Source organism: Biomphalaria glabrata, chromosome 1 (assembly GCF_947242115.1).
Source record: "Biomphalaria glabrata chromosome 1, xgBioGlab47.1, whole genome shotgun sequence".
NCBI classification, from domain to species: domain Eukaryota; kingdom Metazoa; phylum Mollusca; class Gastropoda; family Planorbidae; genus Biomphalaria; species Biomphalaria glabrata.
In genome coordinates, this window is record NC_074711.1 from 31,507,510 (window position 1) to 31,534,125 (window position 26,616).

The following is a 26,616-nucleotide window of genomic DNA, read 5'->3' on the forward strand; positions in this document are numbered from 1 at the left end:
TAAGTCTATAAGTATATTACAAGAACTGCAAGTTTGACGTCTATGTGCTCTACAAAACAATACCAAACACTCTAGTAATACTTCTTTTCTTGCTAGTCCTCCTACCCCATCCCTTTATTTTCTCCGCCCCTGATGATACACTGACCTATTTATATCGAATATTGAATTTTAATTGCAAAGGGAAAAAAATATGCTTAAAAAATGTAAAACTTAAATTCAACTTCAGGAAATGAAGTAATCCTATTAATCTTTCAAAACAATAGTGTCTTGTGAGAAACACAACTCAAAGCGAGCGCGGTGACATGGACATTGTATAGGAAAAGTTAAGGAAAAAAAATGTTTATATTAAAGTAATTATATTACAAAAAAAAAAAAAGGCCGGATGTTTTTGAATGAATGAACACTAGTGCATTATTGTGTCAAGTCTGGATTATAATTATAAGGTATATATTTATGATTAGAAGCTGGATGTTAGTCGTATCGGATACACTTATATTTGCGAAATCAAAATGATTATCAGGTGATGAGTTTTTAGCGGCCCCCGAAAGGGGAAAAGACGCTATTAGTTTTGTGCGAAATGTCTGTCCGTCTGTCCGTCCGTCCCGTTTAGATCTCGTAAACTAGAAAAGATATTGAAAATCCGACATCACAATATTTTAGACCATTCAAAGTTCTGATTCAACGGCTACTTTTTTTTTCTGAAAGCGAAAAATCTAATTTTTAAAAACAGTTATGCAAGCAGTTTTTTAAAGAGAAAAAGCTAATTAGTATGCATTATAAGTTAGAAATAGATTAAAACGAATAGTAATCTTATAAACTCCATTCTCCGTCAATTTTTTTTAATTGCGAATTTTTTTTTTTTTTTTTTTTTTTTGAGCATTCGAATAAGAGATTGAGCCTTTTCAAAACAATTACATCAATTATAAGACTTCAATTAGGCCAGGAAAGGCGCGGTGGCTGAGCGGTAAAGCTCTTGGCTTCCGAACCGGGGGCCCCGGGCTCGAATCCTGGTGAAGACTGGGATTTTCAACTTCGGAATCCTTAGGCGCCCCTGAGTCCACCCAACTCCAATGGGTACCTGACATTAGTTGGGGAAAAGTAAAGGTGGTTGGTCGTTGTGCTGGCTACATGACACTCTCGTTAACCGTAGACCACAAAAACATATGAACTTTACATCATCTGCCATATAGACCACAAGGTCTGAAAGGGGAACTAGTTAGGCCAGGTTCACATCTAACTTTGCATTCACTTGCACCTATCCTTTGATCTGCTGTACCGTTGGGGCACTACACAAGATCTGTCAACCTCCTTTCTCCATTCTTATCTCTCATTTGTCTTTGATATAATTTCATTTGGATGTTCTTTCTGAAAATATTGAAGCCTGCCTGGGTGGACCCCTTCGGGGGCTGATTTTGTAATCTTATTTTTTATTGCATTCATTTACAAAGGTAATTAGCTTCACGCATGCCTCGTTAGAAAAAAAAAAAAAACCCACCAAGGTAGATCTATAAACTCATTCATTAAGTACCAGACGAGATAGAAATTGTACAGCGCGCACTTCCGGACAGGATACATTCTATGTTTAGAGAGGAAATTTGAATCCTTTGGTTTTGCGTTGTATACAAGGTTGATGCAGTACTTTTGTAAGCAGGGTTTAATCCTGTTTAAATTGTGCTTACTTACCATCTGTTTTGATGGCCGATATTCTAATCAAGCTAATTAGACCATTCAATATGTCGTCAATAGGTCAGAGAAAAAAGATCAACATTTGTTCGAACATCACATATTGAATTAGTAAAATATCTGGCATATAACACATCATACACACATGGCACATAAACACACGCAGCTCACTAACTGATATACCATATCTACATGAAGTAATGGGGACATTCGCTTAGGTGTACCAACATCAAATCTTTTGACGTCATCATAGGAAACCCTCCACTACTCATTTAGAGGCAACTTTGACACCACTAAAGGACCTGAGAAGAACGACTTAGCAGTGTGCTGGCAACAGAATCTCCGCTTATAGATATTTAGACTCAAGCGCTGTATCAGGAACCATTGCAGAGCTTTCTTTGAAGAACCCAATGCTCTGTCTCAATAAAATATTTGATAATGTGTCAGTAACTGCTAAAAATATTGTCTGAATATAAAGATAGTTAAGTGTCAGAAATATGACAACTTTTTTTTTTAAGGAATACATTTTTCTTTAAGGGAAAATCTGGTTTATTGCCGAAGATATCGTTAAGAGGTTTGATGTTAAGTAAGTACTAATAATAGAGCTATGTTTGAAGTCAGTAGGATCTAATTAGCTTGCAAACTCTTCATGCGTGTAGTGTTGGAGGACACGGATCTAGATAACGCCTCTAATTATTTTTGAGAAATTTGACAGTTTATGTAAATCTTTGGGGAAAAAATTTTTAAAGAAACTCTACTTTGACCGTTATAATTTTTCAAAATAAAATTAAATTTGTCTAGCGATCTAGATTTATATCTTGAACACACATCAGTGGAAATTCCCGCATATATTCTGTAAAGAGTTAAATAAACAGTAATATTTTGCGCACCGTCCTATGTAGAAATCATTTGAACTTTGACTTTATGAAGTAGACTAGAAAAAGGAACAAGTGAAAGTTTCTTCACTCTGAGCCGGGGATTTAGAAAAATTTACGTACCTGACTGAAGCTGGAAGAGAGAAAACTATTGGGACAAAACAAAAGTATATAGGTAAAGAAGACAAAGTTATTGACTTATTTAGGTCCTTCCGTCACGTTCTGTGCATTGGGCGTCAACACCACAGAGCGATTAAACATAACTTCAACAGCATCTTCCCAGCAGATGCCCACTGATTTTGGTTTTCTTAAAAGGTGCAACGCTATTTTAGAAGTGGACGGGCTTGGTTTCACTTTCCACTTGTCGGCTACACTGTTAGAGCTGACTCTAATAAACGTGTTTTGTCTTGCCTAAGAATATGTCCCTGCGATTCTCATACGATTTTCGGTCAACACTTCAGAAAAAAAAATGAATATAACACGTTATTTTTTTCTAGCAACTCACTGTGTCTGACTGTACACGTTATTTCTCTGACACCCAATCAGATCAAGCTGAAATATTACACCCATATTACATGGCAAAAAAAAAAAAGAATCAATTAAAATAAACAATTAGCTAATTAACTATTGGTAATTATTTTTTGGGTAGGATCTCGAACAAGGGAAAGAAATTTTACTTGACTGAAGCGGTGGTATAAGCTGAATTAGTCCCCTTTAGTGGTCAACGCTTTAAAGTAAGCTTAAACTAAACAATACATAACTATACAATCTTATACAGACATAAGCACCTAACTAGCAGAGTGGTTAGTATGTCGGCCTGAGGAGTTAAAATTCAGGTCGTTCCTGATTTTTTAAAAAATGCTTTAAAGAATCGATTGCGGTAAAATTTACCCCGATATCCCTTCCCCCTTTTTTTCCCCAAATGGTCCAGATAAGTGATAGGATCCTAGCGCAGTGAGAAAGTGATAGGATCATAGAGTAGTGAGAAAGTGATAGGATCCTAGCGCAGTGAGAAAGTGATAGGATCATAGCGTAGTGAGAAAGTGATAGGATCCTAGCGTAGTGAGAAAGTGATAGGATCCTAGCGTAGTGAGAAAGTGATAGGATCCTAGCGTAGTGAGAAAGTGATAGGATCATAGAGTAGTGAGGAAGTGATAGGATCATAGCGTAGTGAGAAAGTGATAGGATCATAGCGTATTGAGAAAGTGATAAGATCATAGCGTATTGAGAAAGCTAAAGCATGAAATAGCGTTAAACAAAAACAATTGTTAAAAATAATTTTAATCGCACACATTTATTCTTGGTCTAGATCTATAAGAAAGTTAATAACATAACTGATCCAAACTAATTGATACAATTGCTCTTCATATAAGTTTTTATTTGTTTTTTCTTTTTAACTTATTTGTAAGTTCTTCTTGTATTAAAAACAAGTCCCAAGGTTAGTTAACTAGCTCTGAGACTATTCGTGAATGTGTGGAATCTGCGTCGAAAAGCTTCTGGATAGACTATACAATCACTAAAAAAAATTGAGTCATAAACTATACACAGAGATCCAATCTTCACTGCAGAACAAAAATGAAATATTGTTGATGCATTAATAATACTAATACATTTTTTTTGTCTCACTTTGACAGTTCATGCCACATAAAGATAATATGTTTTTACAGCATGCTTTAAAAGTCACATGATCTCTGCCATAAATCTGTAGCAGAAAATAACACAAGCGTTGGCTTTTAGCACAGACTTAAGAACAATCAGACAACAATATACCATCGTGTCATGCAGAGAACTGACACAGACACACACAAAGTTACACCACTTATGACTTAAAGCTAAACCTGTATGACAAACGTTCCATTCAACAGGTAGTATGAGATTTCATCCGTTTCCGTACCAATGGTTGCTAATGGAGATTTGTGGTCAGCTAGACATTTCCCTCCTATATCTAGCTTGGTTTAGCCCCCAGAAGAGCATATCATATCAAAAGTACAACCCGTTTTAAACACTTACTGAAAGTAGTGAGTGGTATTTGCTATAGCTTCGCGCTTGTACACATTTTGTACAGCCACAGTATTCAATGATACTTCTCTTTCTCGGTCTCTGTGTATCTTTCTTTCTCTTTTTCAAAGTATCTTTCTCAATTTCTTTTTAGTAGATGTTATCTCTTTTTATCCTTTTCAATAGATCTCTTTTTTTATCTCGTTCTTTCTCTCTTTTTCTATCTCTCTGACTCCTTTTCATCTTTCTTTATCCATTTCAATATCGCTTTCTTTGTCAAGTTCACTCTTTCTTTAACTCTTTCATTATCTCTTTTTCGATCTCCTTCTCTAAATATTTATCTCTTATATCATTCTCCATTTTTTCTACATCTCGTTCTCTTGTTTTACTCTCCAATAAAACATCAATTTATGTTCCATTGGGAGCAATGTGTTTTTGTGTGGAGGTTATAGTTAATATAGTGCCCACAAACACACACACGCAGACACACACAAACACATAGACAGAGTTTCAGGAGTAATATATTGAATTGGATAGTATTAGATCAGTGGCGTAGCTATGGTGTGGAGATGAGGGGAAAGATTTTGAAAATCTCCAACCCCCCCTGGTCCCCCACTTGAGGGGGACCCTCAAATGAATGAAATTATTTGTTTACATTAAATATTAAATATTTTATTATTTCATATCTCGAATGTCAAAATGCAGGGGCCCCTAAAGAGATCAAGCCCCCTCCCCAATCCGGGTCCTAAAAATGTCAAATTCGTAGCTACGCCACTGTATTAGATCTTCAATTTTGTGTTTGTTTGTCCAAGTTCTGAGGCTGATGCCTTAAGTCGCTAACATTGGATGCAATCTTTTGTTGTTGTTACTGTTTTCTGAGTGCGCATGCGCGCCAGCGTTTAAATACTTAGATCTGCAGAAGCTTGAGATTAATGTAAATTTCCTCAATAGGCGTGCCGCTGTTTTTAGAATTCGGATCCCGTTCTATGGAAAGAAAAATATTTGTTATTCTGAGTCTGTAAGACAGGCCAGCACAAGAGGTCACTAAGAAGTGGGGCTACGCCACGTCACATTTGAAACATTCTATTGTCTCTGAATTTATTCACATTCCTACTCAACATAAAATTGTTGGGAATCTTTGAAAAATTGTTCCAGCAACCAAGATTTAACCTTTTGCTGAAATGTGCATTTATAAAATAATTTTTTAGCTACATTTTGGTATAATACGACATCAGATTTAGTAACCAAAAACAAAAACAAAAACAAAACAACAACAACAATAACAAAAGAAAAAACAAACAAAAAAACAAACAAACAAACAAACAAACAAAAGACAAAAAAAAAAACAACAACAAAATAAAACAGAATCTTATCAGAATTTTTAAAGTAACATTTTCTGTATGGAGTACTGTAAAGCTCATCTCGTATGAGGCCTGGTGATCTGAACCGACCAGCCTGATAATGAGAAAGAAAGAAGACTTTCAAATGTTAGAGTTGAATAACTTTGAACTAAATGCATTCTTCGATATTCTTTCTGTACTTTATTGTCAACATGTTCATGAGGACCAGAGATCTACGATATTGAGAAAGTAATCAGAAATGTTTCAAGACTTTTTGTAGTTCTGCTGCTGATAACTCAGTACAATTCAATAACAGAAAATGTATATCTTTTTTTTATAATACGCAAATAATTTATTTTCTTCATATATATATATATTTTTCGACCCACACATACGTCAGCTCCACAAGGGTCTTTATTTGCAACTGCGCAGATTGGGCCAGATCCGACCATAATTAACAACGGAGTCAACAAAAATACTAGCTATAGCATTCTTACTCTCCTGTCTTGACTACTGCAACGCCCTGATAGCAGGCATACCCGATGAAAAAATAGCCAAGCTGCAACGTATTCAGAACAACGCTGCAAGAATAGTTCTACGGAAGACAAGACGAGACTCTGCTACTACTCTCTTGCACACACTCCAATGGCTTCCTGTGAAAGCAAGAATCGACTACAAGATGGCCACACTTTGTCATCAGTGCATCTACAATAAAGAAATGCCAATTGTGAACTGATCACTCCATATGTTCCTCAGAGAACCCAGTGCTCAATGGATTCAATGCCTCTATCAATGTCACATTTCTCCCTCAAAAGTTACGGTTTGTGCCTTTGTGGGCTTTTTCAGTGCACGGTCCAAAGGTTGTAAGTCACTGCCCTTTGATCTCAGACAAACGACATTCCCCGTGCGATGTACGAAGAAAATTAAGACCTATCTGTTTAAATTTTTTTTTCATTAGTGTTTTTTTAGCTTTTGTGTTTATGTTTGTAATGTTATCACAGCGCCTTGAGCCTACATCATGTTTGATAACAGCGCTCTATAAATTAAATTATTATTATTATTATTATTATCACTTATTATATAGAAAGGATGATAAAGGTATTTAGTTAGTTTCTTATATTTTATAAAAAAGGGAAACTATTGTCAGCAAAACAATAATCTGTTTGATTTGATAGAAAATAATAAAAGTTTGACACTTATACTCTAGAACTTTTACTTCCCTTGATAGTGGAGTCCTTAAACTTGAACAATCGTGTTACTTATAAATTAATATTACAATATTTTAAAATAGAAAAGATTTTCCCCACAAAAATTACAAAGTCCAACAAAGGTTCTCGGCTAAGCAGTTGATTGCATTAGAAGACATTTTCTATAACTTCTAAAGAAAGAAAATTATGTTTATTTCTTGTGAAATCTCAAATAAAAAATTCCATGTCTACATTGGATTCAAGCCCTCTAGGGGTTATACCACTCAGCCAAACATCCCATGTTCATTTACATTCAGCTTAAGTTAAAGTTCTTAAACTATTGAATAAGTTTCAGACCATCTCTTTGGTAATAAATTTATTCTCTCAACCCCCAAAAACAACAACAACAACAAACAGAAAAAAAACAACAGCAACGTACAGCAGAAACCATTGACTAGGTGACTCAAACAAACACGCACACACCCACATATAAAGAAACACACATATAGAAACACACATATAGAAGAAACAAAGGTAACTGATTATTTAACCTTTGGCAGAAAAAAAAAACTTTATTGAAATATCACATAAATCATATTTAGAATAATATGTATAAGTAATATAAGTAAGTATATGATATATGTATGTACAGATAACATTATGTAATCACGTGGTCAATGATATCTAGATAAACAATGATGATATGTGAGTTACCTAACTCAACATTCATGTGGTATCTTACTGCAAGATCACGTGGTCAGATGTTTCTAATTGATCAATCACGTGGTCAGATGTTTTTAACTGACCAATCACGTGGTATTTAGAGAGAGGATTAAATGCAGTTCCTAGAAACGAGGATGAAACTAAAAATACAATGTCTCAATGTTAGTGGGCAATCTACTTCCGCTTCGAGAACAAAAAGTGAGAACAGTAGCCTTTGTTTGCTTTCACCAAAATGCACATCTATACAGGGGAGGTAATTTCACCCTTAAGCTAAAATACACAAACACTAAAACAAAAGACAATTATAAAGCTCAATTAATGTTGTGTGTTGCGAGGCTTATGAGACTTACTTTTGGAAGGTTGAAACTTTGTTAATCTCTGGGAATACCATAGATTTAGTAGCATCCAATGTTTCTTTATATTTGTCTACATCTCTGTATGCGAAAGTAGGCTTATATTGATCGAGTATAGTGTAGGCTTGGCTGGCCAATAGTGAACAAAACAGAGGTCTATGTTGCTTGCCCATGATAAACTTGATGGCCAGCCCAGCAAATACATGCAATAGTAAGCATAGTTGGCGAAGGGAATTACGTGGTCAGTGTTTATAGTCAGGGGTGGACTGGGTGTTAAAAGTCGGCCCGAGCAATTCTATACAATCCGGCCCAGAAATTGTATTTCATATGATGTACATCCATTTCTAGGTCTACCAGTCCTCAAAATCATTCTGTTAAGTTTATTAATGTATCGATAACTGAACGCATACATACAATGAACTGTATATCTTTATAAGAAATATAGTAGTTGTTTTTTAATTGCTAAAAGTGCGGGCCCTAAAAAGGATGAAGCCTACTAGTAGCACTGTCTACAGATGTAGATTATTACATTATTTCGGAAAAAGTGTTAGATTAAATTAGCATTACACTGTAAAGTCTAAAAGATTTATTTTTAAACGCGACGCTTATAGGGCCCCTTTTACAAGAGGATATGATAAAACGTTTAACAATTTAATACGTTTTAAGGTGGCATTCATGAGGCCCTTTAGGTGGTCCTACCGGCCCATTTGGGTACGGCCCCACCAGGCATTAGCCCGAATGCCCATATAGCCAGTCCGCCCTGTTTATAGTAGCCTATTTTTGGTATAGTTCCTAGTTTGTGTAGCCACAAGGAGTAGAGGGGCTGATATATCGTTTTGTTTGCTAATCAACAGTAGCCACAACCATTTTTACTCTAAACCTGCTTTAGTGTCTGATGTAGTGTCTGTGTCTTTTATAGCCTACTCTAAACATGATATAGTGTCTGAGGGTCTCAATACTCGACAGTGCTGCTATTAAAACGTGATACATAATGGAGTCTTCAACAAGAAGACTGACAGTGTGGACAAGTGGAGGAATTAAGAAAGATTTGTCGTATTTCAGCGACATATTGAGTAATTCATAATTATTTTGTGTTGAATCTGCTAGAACATTATTAAACTTGACAAATCAGTAATTTGGGGGATAAAGGAAGGGGAAACTCTTGCCAGATTAAACCTACAAACCTCAAAGGAATACGGTGAGCTAATTGGCCTAGAGCAGTGGTTTCCCAAACTTTGTCCATAACAGAAAACTTCGCACATTCTGAGTATTAAGCTGAACACTTTGCTTATTGTTTTTTTTTTTTTTTTGAGAGATTAATTCACGTGGTGGCCCAAAGTTCCACTTTCATTCCTTGTGATCTATAGGGCAGATGATTTGAAGGCTTCATTATTTAATTATTACTTCATTATTTAATTATTACTTCATTATTTCAGTATTTCGTGGAACATCTATTCTGGCCTCTTGCAACACTAGGGTTCCGCAAAACACAATTAAGGAAAACCTGGTCTAGAGTATGATCTGTTATTAGTGGGTACGAGATTTATCTTCCTGTTGACTTTTTTTTAGGGGGGGGGGGAGTGAATTTCAGTCGAAGGAGTAAGAAAGTTGCGGCTGATTATCTAGAAGCAGAATCCTTCAGTGCACCAACTGTGGTAAAATTGGCAGCTCCGGAACTCAATAACTGGTCTTTTTAACAACGAAAGATTCTGTCCCGTCTCAAGGAGATGCAATCAACACCAGCGATCAGTGGCATAGCTAGGGTTGGGGAGTTGGGGGGGGGGTCCAAATTTAAAAATCCCCCTGAGCCCCCACTCGAAGGGGACCCCAAAAGAGTGTCCACATTTTGTTTTTTACATTAAATTAAGCCAATGTCATGTTATCTTGCTATTCATGTTGTTATGTAAATTAGTTACCAAGTTGCATGTATTCTACATATTAGACAAATAGTTATTGAGTATATTATCTCATGTCATGATGTCGAATGTCAAAATGCAGGGGACCCTAAAGATGCCAAGCCCCCCGTGTCCCCTAATCCCTTGCTACGTCACTGCCAGCGATTTCATCTGAACACTCCCATTGTCTCTCTAGGCCACGGGTTAAGCTCTGTACGAGGAAGACGCCTTTACTGATAGTTGAAGCTGTCACTATAATGGGACTAAAAGAGTTTGAAGACACTATGTATGGTATGAAAGAAAGAAACTTAACTTGTAAAATCACGCTGAAAGCATACTCATTTGTATATATATATATATGATATATATATGATATATACATCATGTATATAGCACAACATAAAATAAAAAGAATGTTTAACAACAATAACAGATCCATTGTACTGCTGGTTGATAGAAAGGCATACGCTAAAGTCTCACAGTGGTGGTGTTATTATATAGATACACTTACATATATATAATAAATTCATGACCAACTTTATATATATATATATATATTATGTACATATGCATATGTGCAGTGTTAGCATCTAAACATAGAATGTACTCTTGTTAGGGAACAGCACAATATTGTTTCATGAACACATTTTCCGATTGACATTTTCACAGCTCATTTGATTGTTTCTTGCTAACTTGCTTTGTTTGGGCCTATTTGTGTTTCTTAGTTAAAGCGAAGAAATAAAAAAAAAAAAACAAAAAACATAAAACCCCAAAGCCTGTACATAAGGAAATCTGATAATATGAACTGAGTATAACAACGTTGAGGGGACATTATGTCATTATTCTTTTTGCTTTTCAACACAATCGTACACGAAGACACTCCTCAAAAGATGAACAATTCTGCTCTTGTTGACACATACTATCAATTACCACCAGGTCATTAGTACAGTTTAATTAAAATAACTCAGTTCATTGAAGACACGCCTCATTGAACGTGTTATCAATTAGATGAGTAACGAACATGACAACCAGACCATAACCAAATTATTGTACACCAGCTTAGAAAGCCCAAGTGGAAAATGTTACATCTATGTTTCGAGTTGTTGCTTTTAGTGAAAGTCAGGTTCAGCTTATTGCTTGCAGTAAATTAAAGAAATGAGTTTTACCCTAGATCACACTAAAACAAAGGTGCTCCTTCTTCGTACTTTACATTACTATACAATGCAGGATTTGAGTGATCACAAAGCTCTCCAGTAAAAAAAAAGACGCTTTGATAAAGAGAAGTGCTTGAAAATTTCAAATTAGGTCTTTGAGGATTAGGCAGTTGTGACGATGCAGCACCTGGCTGCCGAAAGTCTAGTATTTGATTTTCACTTCTCTTTCGTTTTAATTCTATTCTCTGTGTTAACGTAACGTTTGACAGACTCTCATCACCGGATAATTTAATTAACACATTTTTTTTTGGTAGAAGGAAACAGTCTTTGCAAAGCAGCTAAGAAAACATGATTCTTGCTTTGAGCTTCGATCTGTTGAAGCTCTAGACTCGTGTTTTTGATGGATGAAGCAGTCATCGTCTGAGAATAGTATAATTTGCAGGTTTTTTGTTTGTTTGTTTGTTTTGTACAAAAACAATTATTTATTTTGAAAAAGGAACAAAAACACTGAAAGGAGTAAATATCATCGGTGGCCCCGCCTATATTTACCAAACAGAATCTTCTGAAATGCGATTCGGAACTCGGGGCTAAATATTGTGTATATGATTGGATTCAGCAGACTGTTGAAGTAACCGAGCCAGAGGACAAAACTACGAACAAAGGGCGGTATCCAGCCCATGAACGGGCCGATTAGCGCTATGATGAAGAAGGGCAGCCAGCAGACTAAGAAAGCTCCAGTGATGATAGCGAGGGTCCTTGCGGCTTTGCGCTCTCTCTTTAGCTCAAGCTTCTCGCGAGTTCGTGAATAAGGCGCACTCTCGTTGGAGCTGATTTTCTTCCCGTTGTTACACTGCCTCTCTAGCATGGCGATGCTGGCCTCTTCTGCGCATCCGTTCGTGAAACCTTCCGGCTCGATCTGAATCTGTTTCAGCCTCTCCGAGCAGCTGGAATTGCTGCTGCTGACGCCGTTAGTCTGTTCTGGAAGTTTCTTGTTCCGGTTTTTCTTCCTCTCCGGGCGAGGCGAGCAGCCGTAGCTCTTAAAAGGGGCGCGCCGCTTTTTCTTCTCCGCCGTCGACTCTGGTGAGTTGCAGCCGTTGCAGTCACTGACGACGCTGTACTCGGTTTTCGGCGAGGCCACGAGAGTTGTCTCCTCGGTCTTCAGTCTGGCTTTGGTCATCTGGAACTTGTCTTTTCTTATCCTGGACCTGGCAACCAGCCATATTCGGATATATATAATCATCATGACCAGCATTGGCAGGTAGAAAGCCCCGACCGTTGAGAAGATTGTGTAGCCTTTGTCCTGGGAGATGATGCACTGGCCGGTGATGGCTGGGTCGTTGTTTGGGTCACGCCAGCCAAACAGGGGAGGGATGGAGATGAAGAGGGCCACTATCCACACCACCATGATCATCAGGAGGATACGACGTGCACTGCGCCGGCGGATGTAGTCAATGCTGGTCACCGCCCAGTACCTGTCCATAGCAATGGCCACCAGATGAAGAATGGATGCTGTGCAGCAAAGAACATCCACTGATATCCACATGTCACACACTTCAGAGTGAAGAAACCAAACCTACAGAGAAAGAGAGAAACTAGTTAGTCTAACAAGCAAAATATACAAAATAGTTTAAAGAGAAACCAAGATTATATATAAGGGAAAGAACTACTACATCTACAGCCATCTCTCTCTCTCTCTCTCTCTCTCTCTCTCTCTCTCTCTCTCAATACTGCAAGATTACAAATTAACTAAATAATTGGCTAATTACATGATTGATTCATGCGTTGTCATCAACTGTTAATAATTATGCAAAGTTTAAACTTGATCCGAGAATGGGTAATGGGAGAAATAACGTGTATGGCTTACACAATTTTACAGACATACAGACGTAGTGAGTGAATAAAAGCTTTGAACATTAATAATGTTAAAAAAAGTCGCGAATTCTTTCTTGTTATGGTTCACCGAATCTCACGCCAACCGTTTTTTTTTCTTTACAGGAGGTTGTTAAGTTGAAACTAATTATACAATCTTAACCGTCTTATCCGAAGTAAAATATAATTTTACCAAGCGCTCGTTACTAGTTTGAACAAAGAAAGACATGTACTTTTTAGTTGAGCAGTCACGGCATCACCAGACTTTCTGTTGTGCCAAATGTATCGTTCCGCTCTTGAAGGAAAGTTTAATTTGTCGAGAAATTTTCTGCCTGAAGGTAACAAGAGACTTTTGCTTTGTCTTGTTATCGTTACGAATAATTGCGACATTTTTTTAAAAACATCCTATTAAAAAATTGTTAACAATTGTCTATTTTTACACTGCCACTTCTTCATGGAGGAGCCTGGGTGGGTGGGTGAGCACTGATATCAAGAAAGGCTCTAACGATTTTCCGAGAAATTTAACAGTTGATGTATAGTTCTGAGAAAAGAATGACTAGCTCGTTGGCCACACTGGGAAATCTCTAGTTTGACCTTTATAATTTTTCAAAGTAAAAAATAAAAAAAAAATTAATAAATTTGGCTTGACTAGACTTAGAAAAAAAACATGACGTTGTCAGCCTTAGTGTATCGAAATTATACGATAACAGAGTAAATTTAAAGTTGTTTCAATTTTATTGAAAGAATATTTAAGCTTTACTAATATTTTGTACGTAAATCTAAAATATAGATTCTAGATTATTACAAAGCTTTTATCATCTCAATCGGTCTGTCTAGTACAATCTTGTACAAGTTATCTCTCCAACTACTTATTCTCGGATGATTTGAAACAATGCATAATTATTCATTCTGTAAGACAACACATAAATCAATAAAAAAAATGAACCAAATTATTAATTAGTGGTAATTAATTAATTGAGTTATGTAGAAAAAGGGAGGTAAATCTTTAATATTGAGAGTTTTGGCAGTAATTGTGTAGTCTTTTCCCTTACATCACATTTTTTTTAAAAGTATTTTTACCACATGTTTTGTATTTGTATTCGTATTAGCGTGTTTCTGTTTCTGTGCGTGTCTGTACTCTGATAAACAGCCAAGCCAAGAAGTAACAAGTAAACTTTCTCTTTCAGACCTTTACAACCAAGCCAAGAAGTAACAAGTAAACTTTCTCTTTCAGACCTTTACAACCAAGCCAATGCTATGTCAAAAAAAATATCAACAAAAAAAAAACAAAACAAAACATTGAAATGAATCTCCTTCAGAAACCTTTTAACTTTGTTGCATATAGAAGTCATTGTAGGATGTTTGGGCCACACGACAGCTGGGTAAGGAAGTAGCCACACCGTGATGATACAATTTAAATTATTATTTTTAAAAATCTAGATCGCTACGTGCCAACTTTTTGTTATTGTACATTTATAGTTCTTTTCCAAGATCTGATTAGTTGCATATAGAATAACAAACTGTGGTCAACGTTTTACACTAGGCGACATAGATCTATGTACACATTTCTAAGCCAATACCTTGGCTCACTAGCTGACTCATTTTCTCCTAATTCTTCCACTTGAGGCGATGAAAAATTCGCAATTTTTACCAGTATTTTACTCACCATGTACATGGAACAACTAAGCACTTATCACGTTACTTAAGACCAGTGGTAACTTATTTGTACAAATTGGTGTTTTCTTAGTTAATTCGATTGACCCTATACGCTTTAATAAATTTAATGCAAATGTTGAAGAGAGATGAGAGAGAGAGAGAGAGAGAGAGAGAGTGAGAGAGAGAGAGAGAGAGAGTGAGAGAGAGAGAAAGAGAGAGAGAGAAAAGAGAGAAATGCAGCAATGCAACAAATCCAAAAGGAACAGATTCTAATTTAATATACATTATTGGAATACAAATATAATGTAAAAACGTGTACAAATAAATACATAGATGCAAATATATAGGCCAAAAAAGACTATATTATGCCAAAACAGCAGACTAACACGGGCCTACAAGTGTACCACCCTCCATCAGCCTAATTTGTTTTGCAAGTATTTCTTTCAACGAGCACAGTCTCGAGGGCCTACGTATGAGGCCAGTGAGAGTAATATAGATAGATACTAAATTCTTACGATGATTGCTTACAGGGGAGCTAATATATGAACCATAAAACAAAAAAAACGCAGGCTAGTCAAGGGAGGTGAATCAATCATTTCTTTAGTGAGAGCTGTCTAAAGAAACACGGCCGAGCAGGGGTAGTAACTCTAGTTTTCTACCAGAACTCGATCCGTTAGTTTTTTTCCGTTACAAGATTTCTCTCTTTGTGCCACATCGGGAATCTCGGTGTATGCAAATTTCGTTGGAATGGTAAGTGCGCGCGCTAGCGCGTGTGGGTACCAATGTATATGTATGTGTATGTCCGTGTTTCTTCGCTGTTATTTGCGCCTCCAAAGAGAAATCGATGCTGATTGGCACACTGAAAAAGCTTGATGCCAGTGATGTAATTAATTTCAGGGTTGACCATCTGTCGAACAACAGACAATGGCTAGCAAGTAACATGATTCCATTTTTTTTACAACAGATCCTAGATTTTTTTGCTTCATTGTAGAAAAAAAAAGTGGGAGAGCTTATTACTAGAGCTATATCTGTCTTTGTGGTATCTCCCAGATAAAGTTAACATTAAGTGAGTTTAATACTCAAAGGTGTACTGTAAAGAAAGTAGTTTTTTTTTATCAAGTTGAGGCAGCTAGTAAACATGATAGAGAACAATAATACACTAGAACTCACAATCATATTTGTTATGTAGGAAACAATCCTACATGTTACACGTGTCACTCACAATCATACATTAAACAACGTGCCCAGGAAGGTTAGATTGATATAGTTTGCATCTTCACACAGGTGACACGAGTTTCACTCCAAACGAATCCTCTAGGAATGACGCCCAAGACACCTTGATGCAACATATAGTTAGGTCTTCGTTTTATTACAAGAGGTGTCAAGGTTATAACTCCCCCCCCCTCCTTCCCATAGATGCACGTGTGTCATCTCTAAAAGACTATGAATAATTCATGTCTGATCTCATCACACCAAACTGTTCAAGAGTTATTATTGTCCAACTCAAGAGTTATTATTGTCCAACTCAAGAGTTATTATTGTTCAACTCAAGTGTTGTTATTGTCCAACTCAAGAGTTATTATTGTCCATCTCAAGAGTTATTATTGTTAAACTCAAGTGTTATTGTCCAACTCAAGTGTTGTTATTGTCTAATTCAAGTGTTGTTATTGTCTAACTCAAGTGTTGTTATTGTCTAACTCAACATGTTGAACATCACGTGATCTCATCCCATCCCTCCACTACATTCTTCAGTTTAACATTATACACGAATCAAGACAATGACAACCAACCATTCTATCTGTATACAGCCCAGTCAGTCCTTAATGCAGTCATCCTGTAACTCTATTCTCTTCAGATTATTGGCAGTGCAGGCTTCGTTAGAGGAAACGAGTGCATGATGGGTGATTGGCTAATTGAAGCCTAAAGCCTTTGGAAGTTGGGAATATATGTGTGCATGTAAACACATTGACCAGGGTCCCCCATCAGTGGCGAGGCATCTGGTGGCCACCTTTGATCACTAGTGCGTCATTGTGTGCTAAGAGAATGCATAATGTGTAGTACGACTGAAACTGACCCACAGGGGTTGCCAACAAGTTTGTGCGTAACTACGAACTCCCTTTATTACCTTTTCACACTATAGATCACTAGTAGACAAGTGAAATGCTATGCTAGTATTCCATTCTCTTTTGTGTCGTCCTAGAGAGGCATAAACATGAAACGGTTTTGTAAAAGAAAGATTTGTCAAATGATTGATAATGATTGATTAAAGATTGTTACTAAGACAACAAAAGGAGAACAAAGTAAAATAGAACAATATTGTGTTTTAATCAGGAATTGCTCATAACAAAATGTAGTTCAATGTGAATGAAGTCAGAGGCTGCAGACAAATTTAATGGGTATTATCACGTGACCATCTTTATAGTCTGTATCGTTTAAACTTTAATTCCCGAGAGTCACATGATCTCAGAATCATTTCCTTTGTAAACAAGAAGGAAAAAAAACACCCACAAACAAGCAAGCAAAACAAAAATATTATTGTTATTGAACATCGAACTTAATTGAAAAAAGCCTTCTGATTTCAGTGTGAGCTCTGACATAAACAGTTTGGCTTCTGATTTCAGTGTGAGCTGTGACATAAACAGCTTGGCTTCTGATTTCAGTGTGAGCTGTGACATAAACAGCTTGGCTTCTGATTTCAGTGTCAGCTGTGACATAAACAGCTTGGCTTCTGATTTCAGTGTCAGCTGTGACATAAACAGCTTGGCTTCTGATTTCAGTGTCAGCTGTGACATAAACAGCTTGGCTTCTGATTTCAGTGTCAGCTGTGACATAAACAGCTTGGTCACCTGACAAGTGAGCTTAAGTTCAAATCCCGGTGTAGATCAGGGAGTTTTACCAAGTCTAGCGGGAGTTTTACCAAGTCTAGCGGGAGTTTTACCAAGTCTAGCGGGAGTTTTACCAAGTCTAGCAGGAGTGAGTTTTACCAAGTCTACAGGAGGTTTACCAAGTCTACAGGAGGTTTACCAAGTCTAGCAGGAGTGAGTTTTACCAAGTTTAGCAGGAGTGAGTTTTACCAAGCCTAGCAGAAGGTTTACCAAGTCTACAGGAGTTTTACCAAGTCTAGCAGGAGGCTTAGCACCTCTAGCTGGTGTTTTACCAAGTCTAGCTGGAGTTTTACCAAGTCTAGCGGGAGTGAGTTTTACCAAGCCTAGCAGGAGGTTTACCAAGTCTACAGGAGTTTTACCAAGTCTAGCAGGAGTTTTACCAAGTCTAGCAGGACGTTTAGTAAGTCTAGCAGGAGTTTTACCAAGTCTAGCAGGAGGTTTAGTAAGTCTAGCAGGAGGTTTAGCACGTCTAGCAGGAGGTTTAGTAAGTCTAGCAGGAGGTTTAGTAAGTCTAGCAGGAGGTTTAGTAAGTCTAGCAGGAGGTTTAGTAAGTCTAGCAGGAGGTTTAGCAAGTCTAGCAGGAGGTTTAGTAAGTCTAGCAGGAGGTTTAGCACGTCTAGCAGGAGGTTTAGCACGTCTAGCAGGAGGTTTAGCACGTCTAGCAGGAGGTTTAGCACGTCTAGCAGGAGGTTTAGTAAGTCTAGCAGGAGGTTTAGCAAGGTGACAGAATTGCACATAAGATTTGCATAAAGCACATTAAACACGTGCGTCCTGGTATGACCTTCGCCAAGAGCAAAAGAAACGAAGCTGCATTAGTCAAGAGAAAGAAAAAGGAAGCTGTCCTGTCAGCTAGCCTTAGGACAGATGCCTACACATGCACGATCTATGGCAAACTCTGTCGCTCCAAGAATTGGCTTGATTAGTCACTCCAGATTTTGCCTCGTCTCAAGACGAAACCAAAGTCAGTGACTCATCACGGCTCATTCATTGTCTTCCGAGACAGAAGGAGCCATATACACACATTAACACTTAATGGCATCGAACTATCCTGGGATGAGAAACTAAACAAAGTCAATCTTGGGGCTTGCATGTTTTCACTGAATAGGACGTTCGCGGGTAATTACACTCATGCTTGTTTTTTTTTTTTTTAAATAATAATATTAAATTAAAAAGTTTGTATTTGATTCGTAATACCATGAACTAATTACACTGGCAGAAATCTTTGGAGAGGCTAGTGGCCAGCTAACAATGTTAAAGGTCCGTTTTTTCGAGTGGATTCACACAAGGGACTGATCAGGTCGTCATGACCTAACGTACGTCTAGTCAATAACAAGATCAAACGTTAACCACGAGACATTCAGGTTATAGGAAATTTGAAAGGAGGGAATAAGATGTTGAGCGGGGGGGGGGAACGGTATTATATTTCTTTATTGTTTAAATCTACTACCAAACAGACTTCATTGTCCCCCTCTCCCCCAATTACCTGCTCCTCTAACAATCTTACCCACCACCGCTTGTTTTATTTCTAGTCGCCTGCGTAACTGGTCCAGACAGCGTTTCTAAAAATTGGTCAAAAAATACCAAGCATGAAACATTTTTTTGATGTACCGACGAACATTTTTAGAACCGTTAAGTTTCAGAATGGATGCTTACTGCCCGTGGTGCGTTCATATAGTTTCCTTGCACTTCTTGTTTGCTGAAGCTGTGGTGCTGTATTACATTTTCGTTTAGCGAGCCTCTTCGTCACTATCATAAATGTTGGTTTTTTGTTTTTTTAGTGGCCCCCGAAAGGGGAAAAGACGCTATTAGTTTTGTGTGAAATGTCTGTCCGTCTGTCCCGTTTAGATCTCGTAAACTAGAAAAGATAATGAAAATCACAATATCACAATATTTTAGACCATTCAACGTTCTGATGCAACGGCTACTTTTTTTTCCTGAAAGCGAAAAATCTAATTTTTTAAATCACTTATGCAAGCAGTTTTTTAAAGAGAAAAAGCTAATTAGTATGCATCATAAATTAAACCTAATTTAAAACGAATAGTAATCTTGTGCGGGCCATATCCCGCGACATGATTCCATCCGGCCCGCCGACACGTCGACACAAAGTGTAGAAAATCCTTTCTTCTCAAAAACAAAGTTTGAAAAAAAAAATCATTCCTTACGTTAGGGTAAATGGATTGGTTCTGACCTGATAATAAGCAAACATATTTGTTTTAGAAAAAAAGAGTGGCTCTTTTTAAAAAACATAGCATTAGACAGCTTTATGAAACCAAACACATAAAAAAAAAATAAGGCGGCATTATTGGTTTGAGACGCAACTATTAGATTACACTTATAGTGGAGGACTGCTGAGAATATTTTCCAAAAGCAAACAATAAAATGAGTCGGCTGTAAGGCTAGCCACAGAGTTGTACATATTGTAAGTAGAGACATAAAGCCATTTTCCAACGGTAAATGCATAAAAAAGTGCTTGCTAGCCATGATGGTTGAAATCAGCCCTGAAAAGAAGAATGCTGTTGAAGCCGTCAGACTTTCTCATGACAATTAAAAGGCGAAAAAAAGGAATGGGTAAAAATCTCCCTTCAAAACTAACAGACAAATCAGATTTCGACGTTTTTAATTGCCTCTGACAAGTCTACCGACATATCTGTTGCAGCTCAAAATCTTGGTCATTGTTCTCGGTACAAACAGCAGTTTTGAAAGTATGGTTGACAGAAAGTCGTCGAGTCAAATGGAACCGAGCCTGTTCATTGACTTACTCACCAACAAAATCTATGTGGCAAGTAGTTCAGTCTGGACCATGTGATGATGATCGTGTTCAGATTGAACAATGTTCGTGGCTTTGAAAATCCATCTGCAGTCAATGTGTCAAGTGCCCAGACAGAGATGCAACTGCTGCTTATTTGACTTATAAAGCTAGACATCCCCGCTTGACAAATTTTAAGTGATGCAGACAATTGATTTGTTATCTGTGTTCATTGCAGGAACTTTTCTAAATCTCCGAAAACAAGCATTAACCTATCACAATAATTAACAGTAGGCCTACGTGTTTGTGAGGACAAACCTTTTCAGTGATGAATCTTTTGAAACTCATGCTATGTAATTCGTCTCAAGGACGAACATCTAGAATTCTAGATTCAGTGCTCATCTCATGAAGCCGGATTTAGGTTAAACCTCTAATAAAGTAATGTAAGTACTAGCTTCACGTGTTTCTAATAAAAATAGTTCATTGTCTATTTCCTTTTTTAAAAACCTTTTTGTTGACGTGGCCCGCGACACGAGTATCGGAAATTAAAATGGCCCACCGGCCGAATAAGGTTGAGCGTCACTGAGATAGGAGATTGAGCCTTTTCAAAACAATCACATCAATTATAAGACTTCAGTTAGGCCAGGAGAGGCGCGGTAGCTAAGCGGTAAAGCGCTTGGCTTCCGAACCAGGGGTCCTGGATTCGAATCCTGGTGAAGACTGGGATTTTCAACTTCGGAATCCTTGGGCGCCTCTCAGTCCACCCAGCTCTAATGGGTACCTGACATTAGTTGGGGAAAAGTAAAGGCGGTTGGTCGTTGTGCTGGCTACATGAAACCCTCGTTAACCGTAGGCCACAAAAACAGATGAACTTTACATCATCTGCCCTATAGATCACAAGGTCTGAAAGGGGAACTAGTTAGGCCAGGTTCACATCTAACTTTGCATTCACTTGCACCTATCCTTTGATCTGCTGTACCGTTGGGGCACTACACAAGATCTGTCAACCTTCTTTCTCCATTCTTATCTCTCATTTATCTTTGATATAATTTCATTCGGATGTTCTTTCTGAAAATATTGAAGCCTGCCTGGGTGGACCAGTTAGGGGGCCGATTTTGAGTTTGTGTTTCCACACAAACAGTCTTTGTAACCTTGTTTTGTTTGACTCTGTAACGATTTCTTGCGGTACTTTTCGTTTATCCGTTTAGGGTGATTATGTAAACCGTAACTACAACCACACAATTGTTTCGATGCCTTAGTATTATAGAGAAGTGTTGCAACACCTTTGGTCTTTAGCGTCTCTACAAGGAACAAGTAATGTGTCTTTAGTGTGGGCTACTACTGGGTGTGGCTTATTGTTGTTAATTCTGACCACGTTACGGCCTATGATAGAATGTGGGCCCGTATCGGCCGTACTGGTCTGCGAAAGATTTGTGGATGGAAGGTGCGCCCAATGTTTTAAGAGCATTTTTTATTTTGTGATTCATTCTTAAGTTTTTACTTCTGTTGTAATACATTTGCATCAAACATTGTAAATAAGTCAGCATATTAAAATGCAATATTGATTTTGTTATCAGAGCGTCTATTATTTATTATTAAGCATGGATGTGTAGACTAGAATTTCCGGGCAAACAAGCCACGGCTTAAGAGACAAACCTGACACTTATAGAAATTACTTTTGTTTCTTCTAAGATTTAACCTCCAGACCCTCAAGTCATCTGCTAAATGATTTATACCACTCAGCCACACGACCTAATGTTTCGGTATTAATCTTGAAACTAAAAGGAATTACCATTATAAAAAATCTCGATGACTACGCAACGCTGTTACATCGCAGCGTGAGAGCCCCTGACCAAAGCCGCAGGCGATCCTTGAGGCCTGACTCAATAGGACCAAGCTAGAAGACTATAACGCTGATTGACCAGTCTTAAATCTATCACCCGACCATTGGTCACGGATTTCCCCGGGGATCTATCACATGCGCTAAACACATTCACTATAGAGGAAAATATCCTTAGGGGAAACAAGTTTATAGGTTAAAAGAATTTTGGGGGAGTTGTCTCCTCTTGAATTGAACACTCTCGGTTACCCTCCCTTACCCTTTTCTTTCTCTTTTGCCTCTTCTCTCTCTTTTACCTCTTCTCATTCGTAGAGTTTACAGCCAGGAGTTGTTCCCGCCTGACAATGTTGATGTTGCATCAGCGCAGATGTTAGATGAAGTAAATAGACGGACAGATCTATCTATCTATCTATCTATCTATCTATCTATCTATCTATCTATCTATCTATCTATCTATCTATCTATCTATCTATCTATCTATCTATCTATTTATCTATCTATCTATCTATCTATCTATCTATCTATCTATCTATCTATCTATCTATCTATCTATCTATCTATCTATCTATCTATGTCATTTTCCTTAATTGTGTATGTGTTAACCTTTGTTTCAGAGCTCTATATATGCGTGTGTGTGTGTGTGTGAAAGAGATTCAGATAAAATCTAATCTCACTCTTCAGATAAAAAAGAGGTTCACAAAGTTATTCGTCAAAGTTAAAAAAAACAATAAAACACAAAACAGTCGATCACTAAATAAATAAATGTGTAGAAACATAAACAACACTGTTTATTAATGTCAGAAAAACAAAAGAGAGCTTGCTTCTGTGATTACAATCAAGGACTTGTTTATTTTGTTCTGTGTGATTGTTGCAGCAATGTTGTTGTCTGATTGGAGAACTAACTGTTTGTATTTGTCTGATTGGAGAACTAACTGTTTGTATTTCCCTTGGCACTGCAGTCAGCTAAGAACACTCACTCATTTTGTTTAATGGAAAGAATTTTAAAAAATTCTAAGCAGAATGTTTCAATGTAGCGAGAGAAGCTCACATTTTTTTTAAAAGAGTGTGAATTAATTATTGAAGAGTGGTAGGTCTCCAAAAAGTGGTAGGTCTCCAAAGAGTGGTAGATCTCCAAAAAGTGTCTCTAAAAACTGGTATACCTCCAGAAAGTGGTAGGTTACTGAAGAGTAGTAGGCCTCCAGAAAGTGGTAGGTTACTCAAGAGTGGTATACCATTAAAGAACAATATTCTTTCCATTCTCATATTTGTACAGCCACTATAACATACGCTCCTCCCCCTCCCCCAGATAGAAGCACCTCGGGAAAGGTTTCAATCTCAATTCTATTTGACTATCTGATGCTGGAACACTGCAGTCTATTCTTTGTCTAGTTTTTTACAGTTCTAAAAGGGGAGAATATTTGTGTCATTCAAGGTATTCACTGATAATCCATTTTTATTGTATATGCCATGAGTAGCTTTTCCTTTATAGAAGTATAGTACTCTACATAATGTTTGTTAATGAAGACATTACAAACAAGAATAATAACATTTAAAGACAATTCCACCTCTATGAAGTTATGGACTTTTGAAAAGAACGATTATTGTACTTTAAAGATCTAATGAATGATTAATGAAAAGACGGTGCGCAAAATGTATCATTTATTGAATTACTTTATGAATGAATCCAGGAATACCCGTTATTGTATGTTTGTTCAAGATATAGATTGTCTAGACCTCCGGACCCAATTTCATTTTACGAAGCTTAAAATTTGAACAATTATAGTGGTCTAACCACAGTTTTTGCTGTGTGGCCAATTAGCTAGTATTTTTTCCCCCAAAGATATACATAAACTGCCAAATATCTAGGAAAATCGTAAGAGCCGTTTTCGAGATCCGTGCCTTTCCACTTATCCTCCCACCCAGGTTTGCTCTTTAAATTTGAGTTTCTTATACGGATAAAGAATTTGCAATCTGAAAAGAGGAATAGTAAAAAAGCCAAAGGAATCAATCTTTTCTCGTTTAAAATGACATTTTCTAAATGTCAATGGCTTTAATGTAAAAGCTCGTCATTTCAATTTGGATTTCCATTGTATCATAGCCTTAAATATGTACTAACGAAAGTGTAAAGGGCTATAGTTAGGGTTAATAAAAAGTAAATGTCAATACACTACGTATAGAGGCGCGGTGGCAGAGCGTTAAAGCGCTTGACTTCCGAATTGGTGGTTCCGGTTTCGGATCCTGGTGAAAACTGGGATTTTTTTTTCGGGCGCCTCTGAGTCCACCCAGCTGTAATGGGTACCTGACATTAGTTGGGGTAAAGTAAAGGCGGTTGGTCGTTGTGCTGGCTACATGACACCCTTGTTAACCGTAGGCCACAGAAACAGATGACCTTTCGTCATTCGCCAAAGTCTGTCTGAAAGGGGAACTTTTATTTTTAGAAACAACCTATTATCGTTACTGCATCTTTAAACAGATAAAAATAAAGTTTTTGAGTGACATCAGCTATTAAGAGACAATTCAAAGCTCATAACAGGCATGCACTTTTTAGTAATTGGCATTTTTTGAAAAACATTTTTTTTTTACCAAAAAGAAATTCACAGAACAAGAAGAATGAATAATTATAGGATGTCGTCTGCCAGCCACTTTCCAGCAGACGGTATGCTAAAAATAAGACCCACGGGACGTAATTCCAGAAGTGTGCGTCCCAAAGTGTGATCCCGTTAACATATTTATGAGGCCGTGTTCAGGTCGAAGCAGAGGGAGTCTGTAAGACACAGAGGTAGTCAAAATGTTTTCCATGGCGTGGACCCGCGGTGCAAAGTCTGCACACAGCATACAAGCTTTGTTTCGTCCGGGGAGATAGGGGGGAGTCCGGGGACTGGGATTCATATTCTACAAACTTTATATTTTGTGTGTGTGTGTGCAAAGATGGCTTCATTCTATACACAGTGGCTCACCATGATCTATAAATACTTTGCACTACAAATAAAAATAACGAAATGGTAAATTTTGAAAACTTTATAAACAATAGCGACCATATAAGAATACACATTTCCAGACACCTGATGCAGACTTCCTTAGACTAAAAAAAGGTTTCGAGTGCTAAAATGTATTATAATATTTCAAATTCCAAGCTCAATCAATTAGTTGATTCTCTGATATTAGATTTTTAAAAGTTATTATTGATGCCGTCTTTTTCAGGTGACCATTTGTAAGCATTACTTTCTATTCCATTCACACCACATCTCTCTTTTTGACAAAGTTTCTATCAACTCACTTTGTCTGTCTGCATGGTAGAAAGTTTGCGCACGTTATTTCCCCTGCACACAATCTCAGATCAAGTTGAAATTTCCCTAAATTATTTCTAGTACATGACATTCAAGAATCACTAAAAAAAACCCAGTTAGTTAATTAAATTTTAGTAATTAATTATTTTGTCTGGTATCGAACAAGAGAAAGAAATCGTACTTGACAGATGTGGTGGTATAAGTTGAATTAATCCCCTTGTTGAGGCTTGTGCCTTGAGTTCGAATTCAAATCGAACGACTTTAAAAAAATGCATCCAAAAAGAGATTACGATATTATTATATTATATTATATTATTATATATTATATTTGGCAACGTAGAGGAGATTTCATAAAGTCTAAATGGTGCTTGATGGATGGATAATTAGTAATGGAAATAAAGAGAGAAAGCCGGACATTTTCGTACTTCGACTGCCGAACGAAAAATATATGCAAAAAAGAAAATCCAAATTTCTCCTTTTGCCCGACGTCTGATTGCCATCAAAAATTAAGTAAAAAACACAGACCAATGAACAAGAATATTTATCTAGAAACAGTCTAATTGCCAACATTTTGTTTCTACAAGCACAGTGTAATTACCATGGCGCTTATTATAACTGGATTAATTATCAACTAATGTAGTTAGTAGTGATTACCAATAAACTGAATGTACAAACATAGACTTGTCTGAACACATAAACTGAATGTACAAACATGGACATGTCTAAACACATAAACTGAATGTACAAACATAGACATGTCTAAACACACAAACACGCCCAATGTTATTGCCAGATTTTTGATCAGCCAGCAAGGGAAGATCAAACACGTAATAACTATGCAAATGTTTTAGAACTCAGAAAATCTCCGAGATTACAGTCTGTGGTGGGAAAACAATGTTTAAAAGGTCTTTCTTTCAGCATCTTGGACTGTAGAAACTAAGACTTCAGACTGTGAGACATTTGTTCAAGTTAGATGGGTCTAAGTCGTGATGTTGCTTTTTATTTCGCTTTTAAAATTACTCTGCAGAATTTCTGACTTTTTTTTTTGGCGACAATGTTCAATGCAAGTTAGTCAAGATAAAATAATCCTTATTTTCAGCATTTTATTTCAATTCTATGTATTGT

General features: G+C 37.1%; 1 protein-coding gene across 3 annotated transcripts in view; it reads right to left on the bottom strand.

Annotated features, from left to right (window-relative positions):
• Positions 1-7,625: 7,625 nt before the first annotated feature.
• Positions 7,626-26,616, bottom strand: part of LOC106070507 (5-hydroxytryptamine receptor-like) — a 260,736-nt gene continuing 241,745 nt past the window's right edge. For all 3 annotated transcript variants that reach the window (XM_056032622.1, XM_056032611.1, XM_056032626.1), the window contains one exon: positions 7,626-12,781. In XM_056032622.1, coding sequence (XP_055888597.1) covers positions 11,732-12,781 — 1,050 coding nt within the window. In that variant the 3' untranslated portion in view covers positions 7,626-11,731. The remainder of the gene's footprint in view (positions 12,782-26,616) is intronic.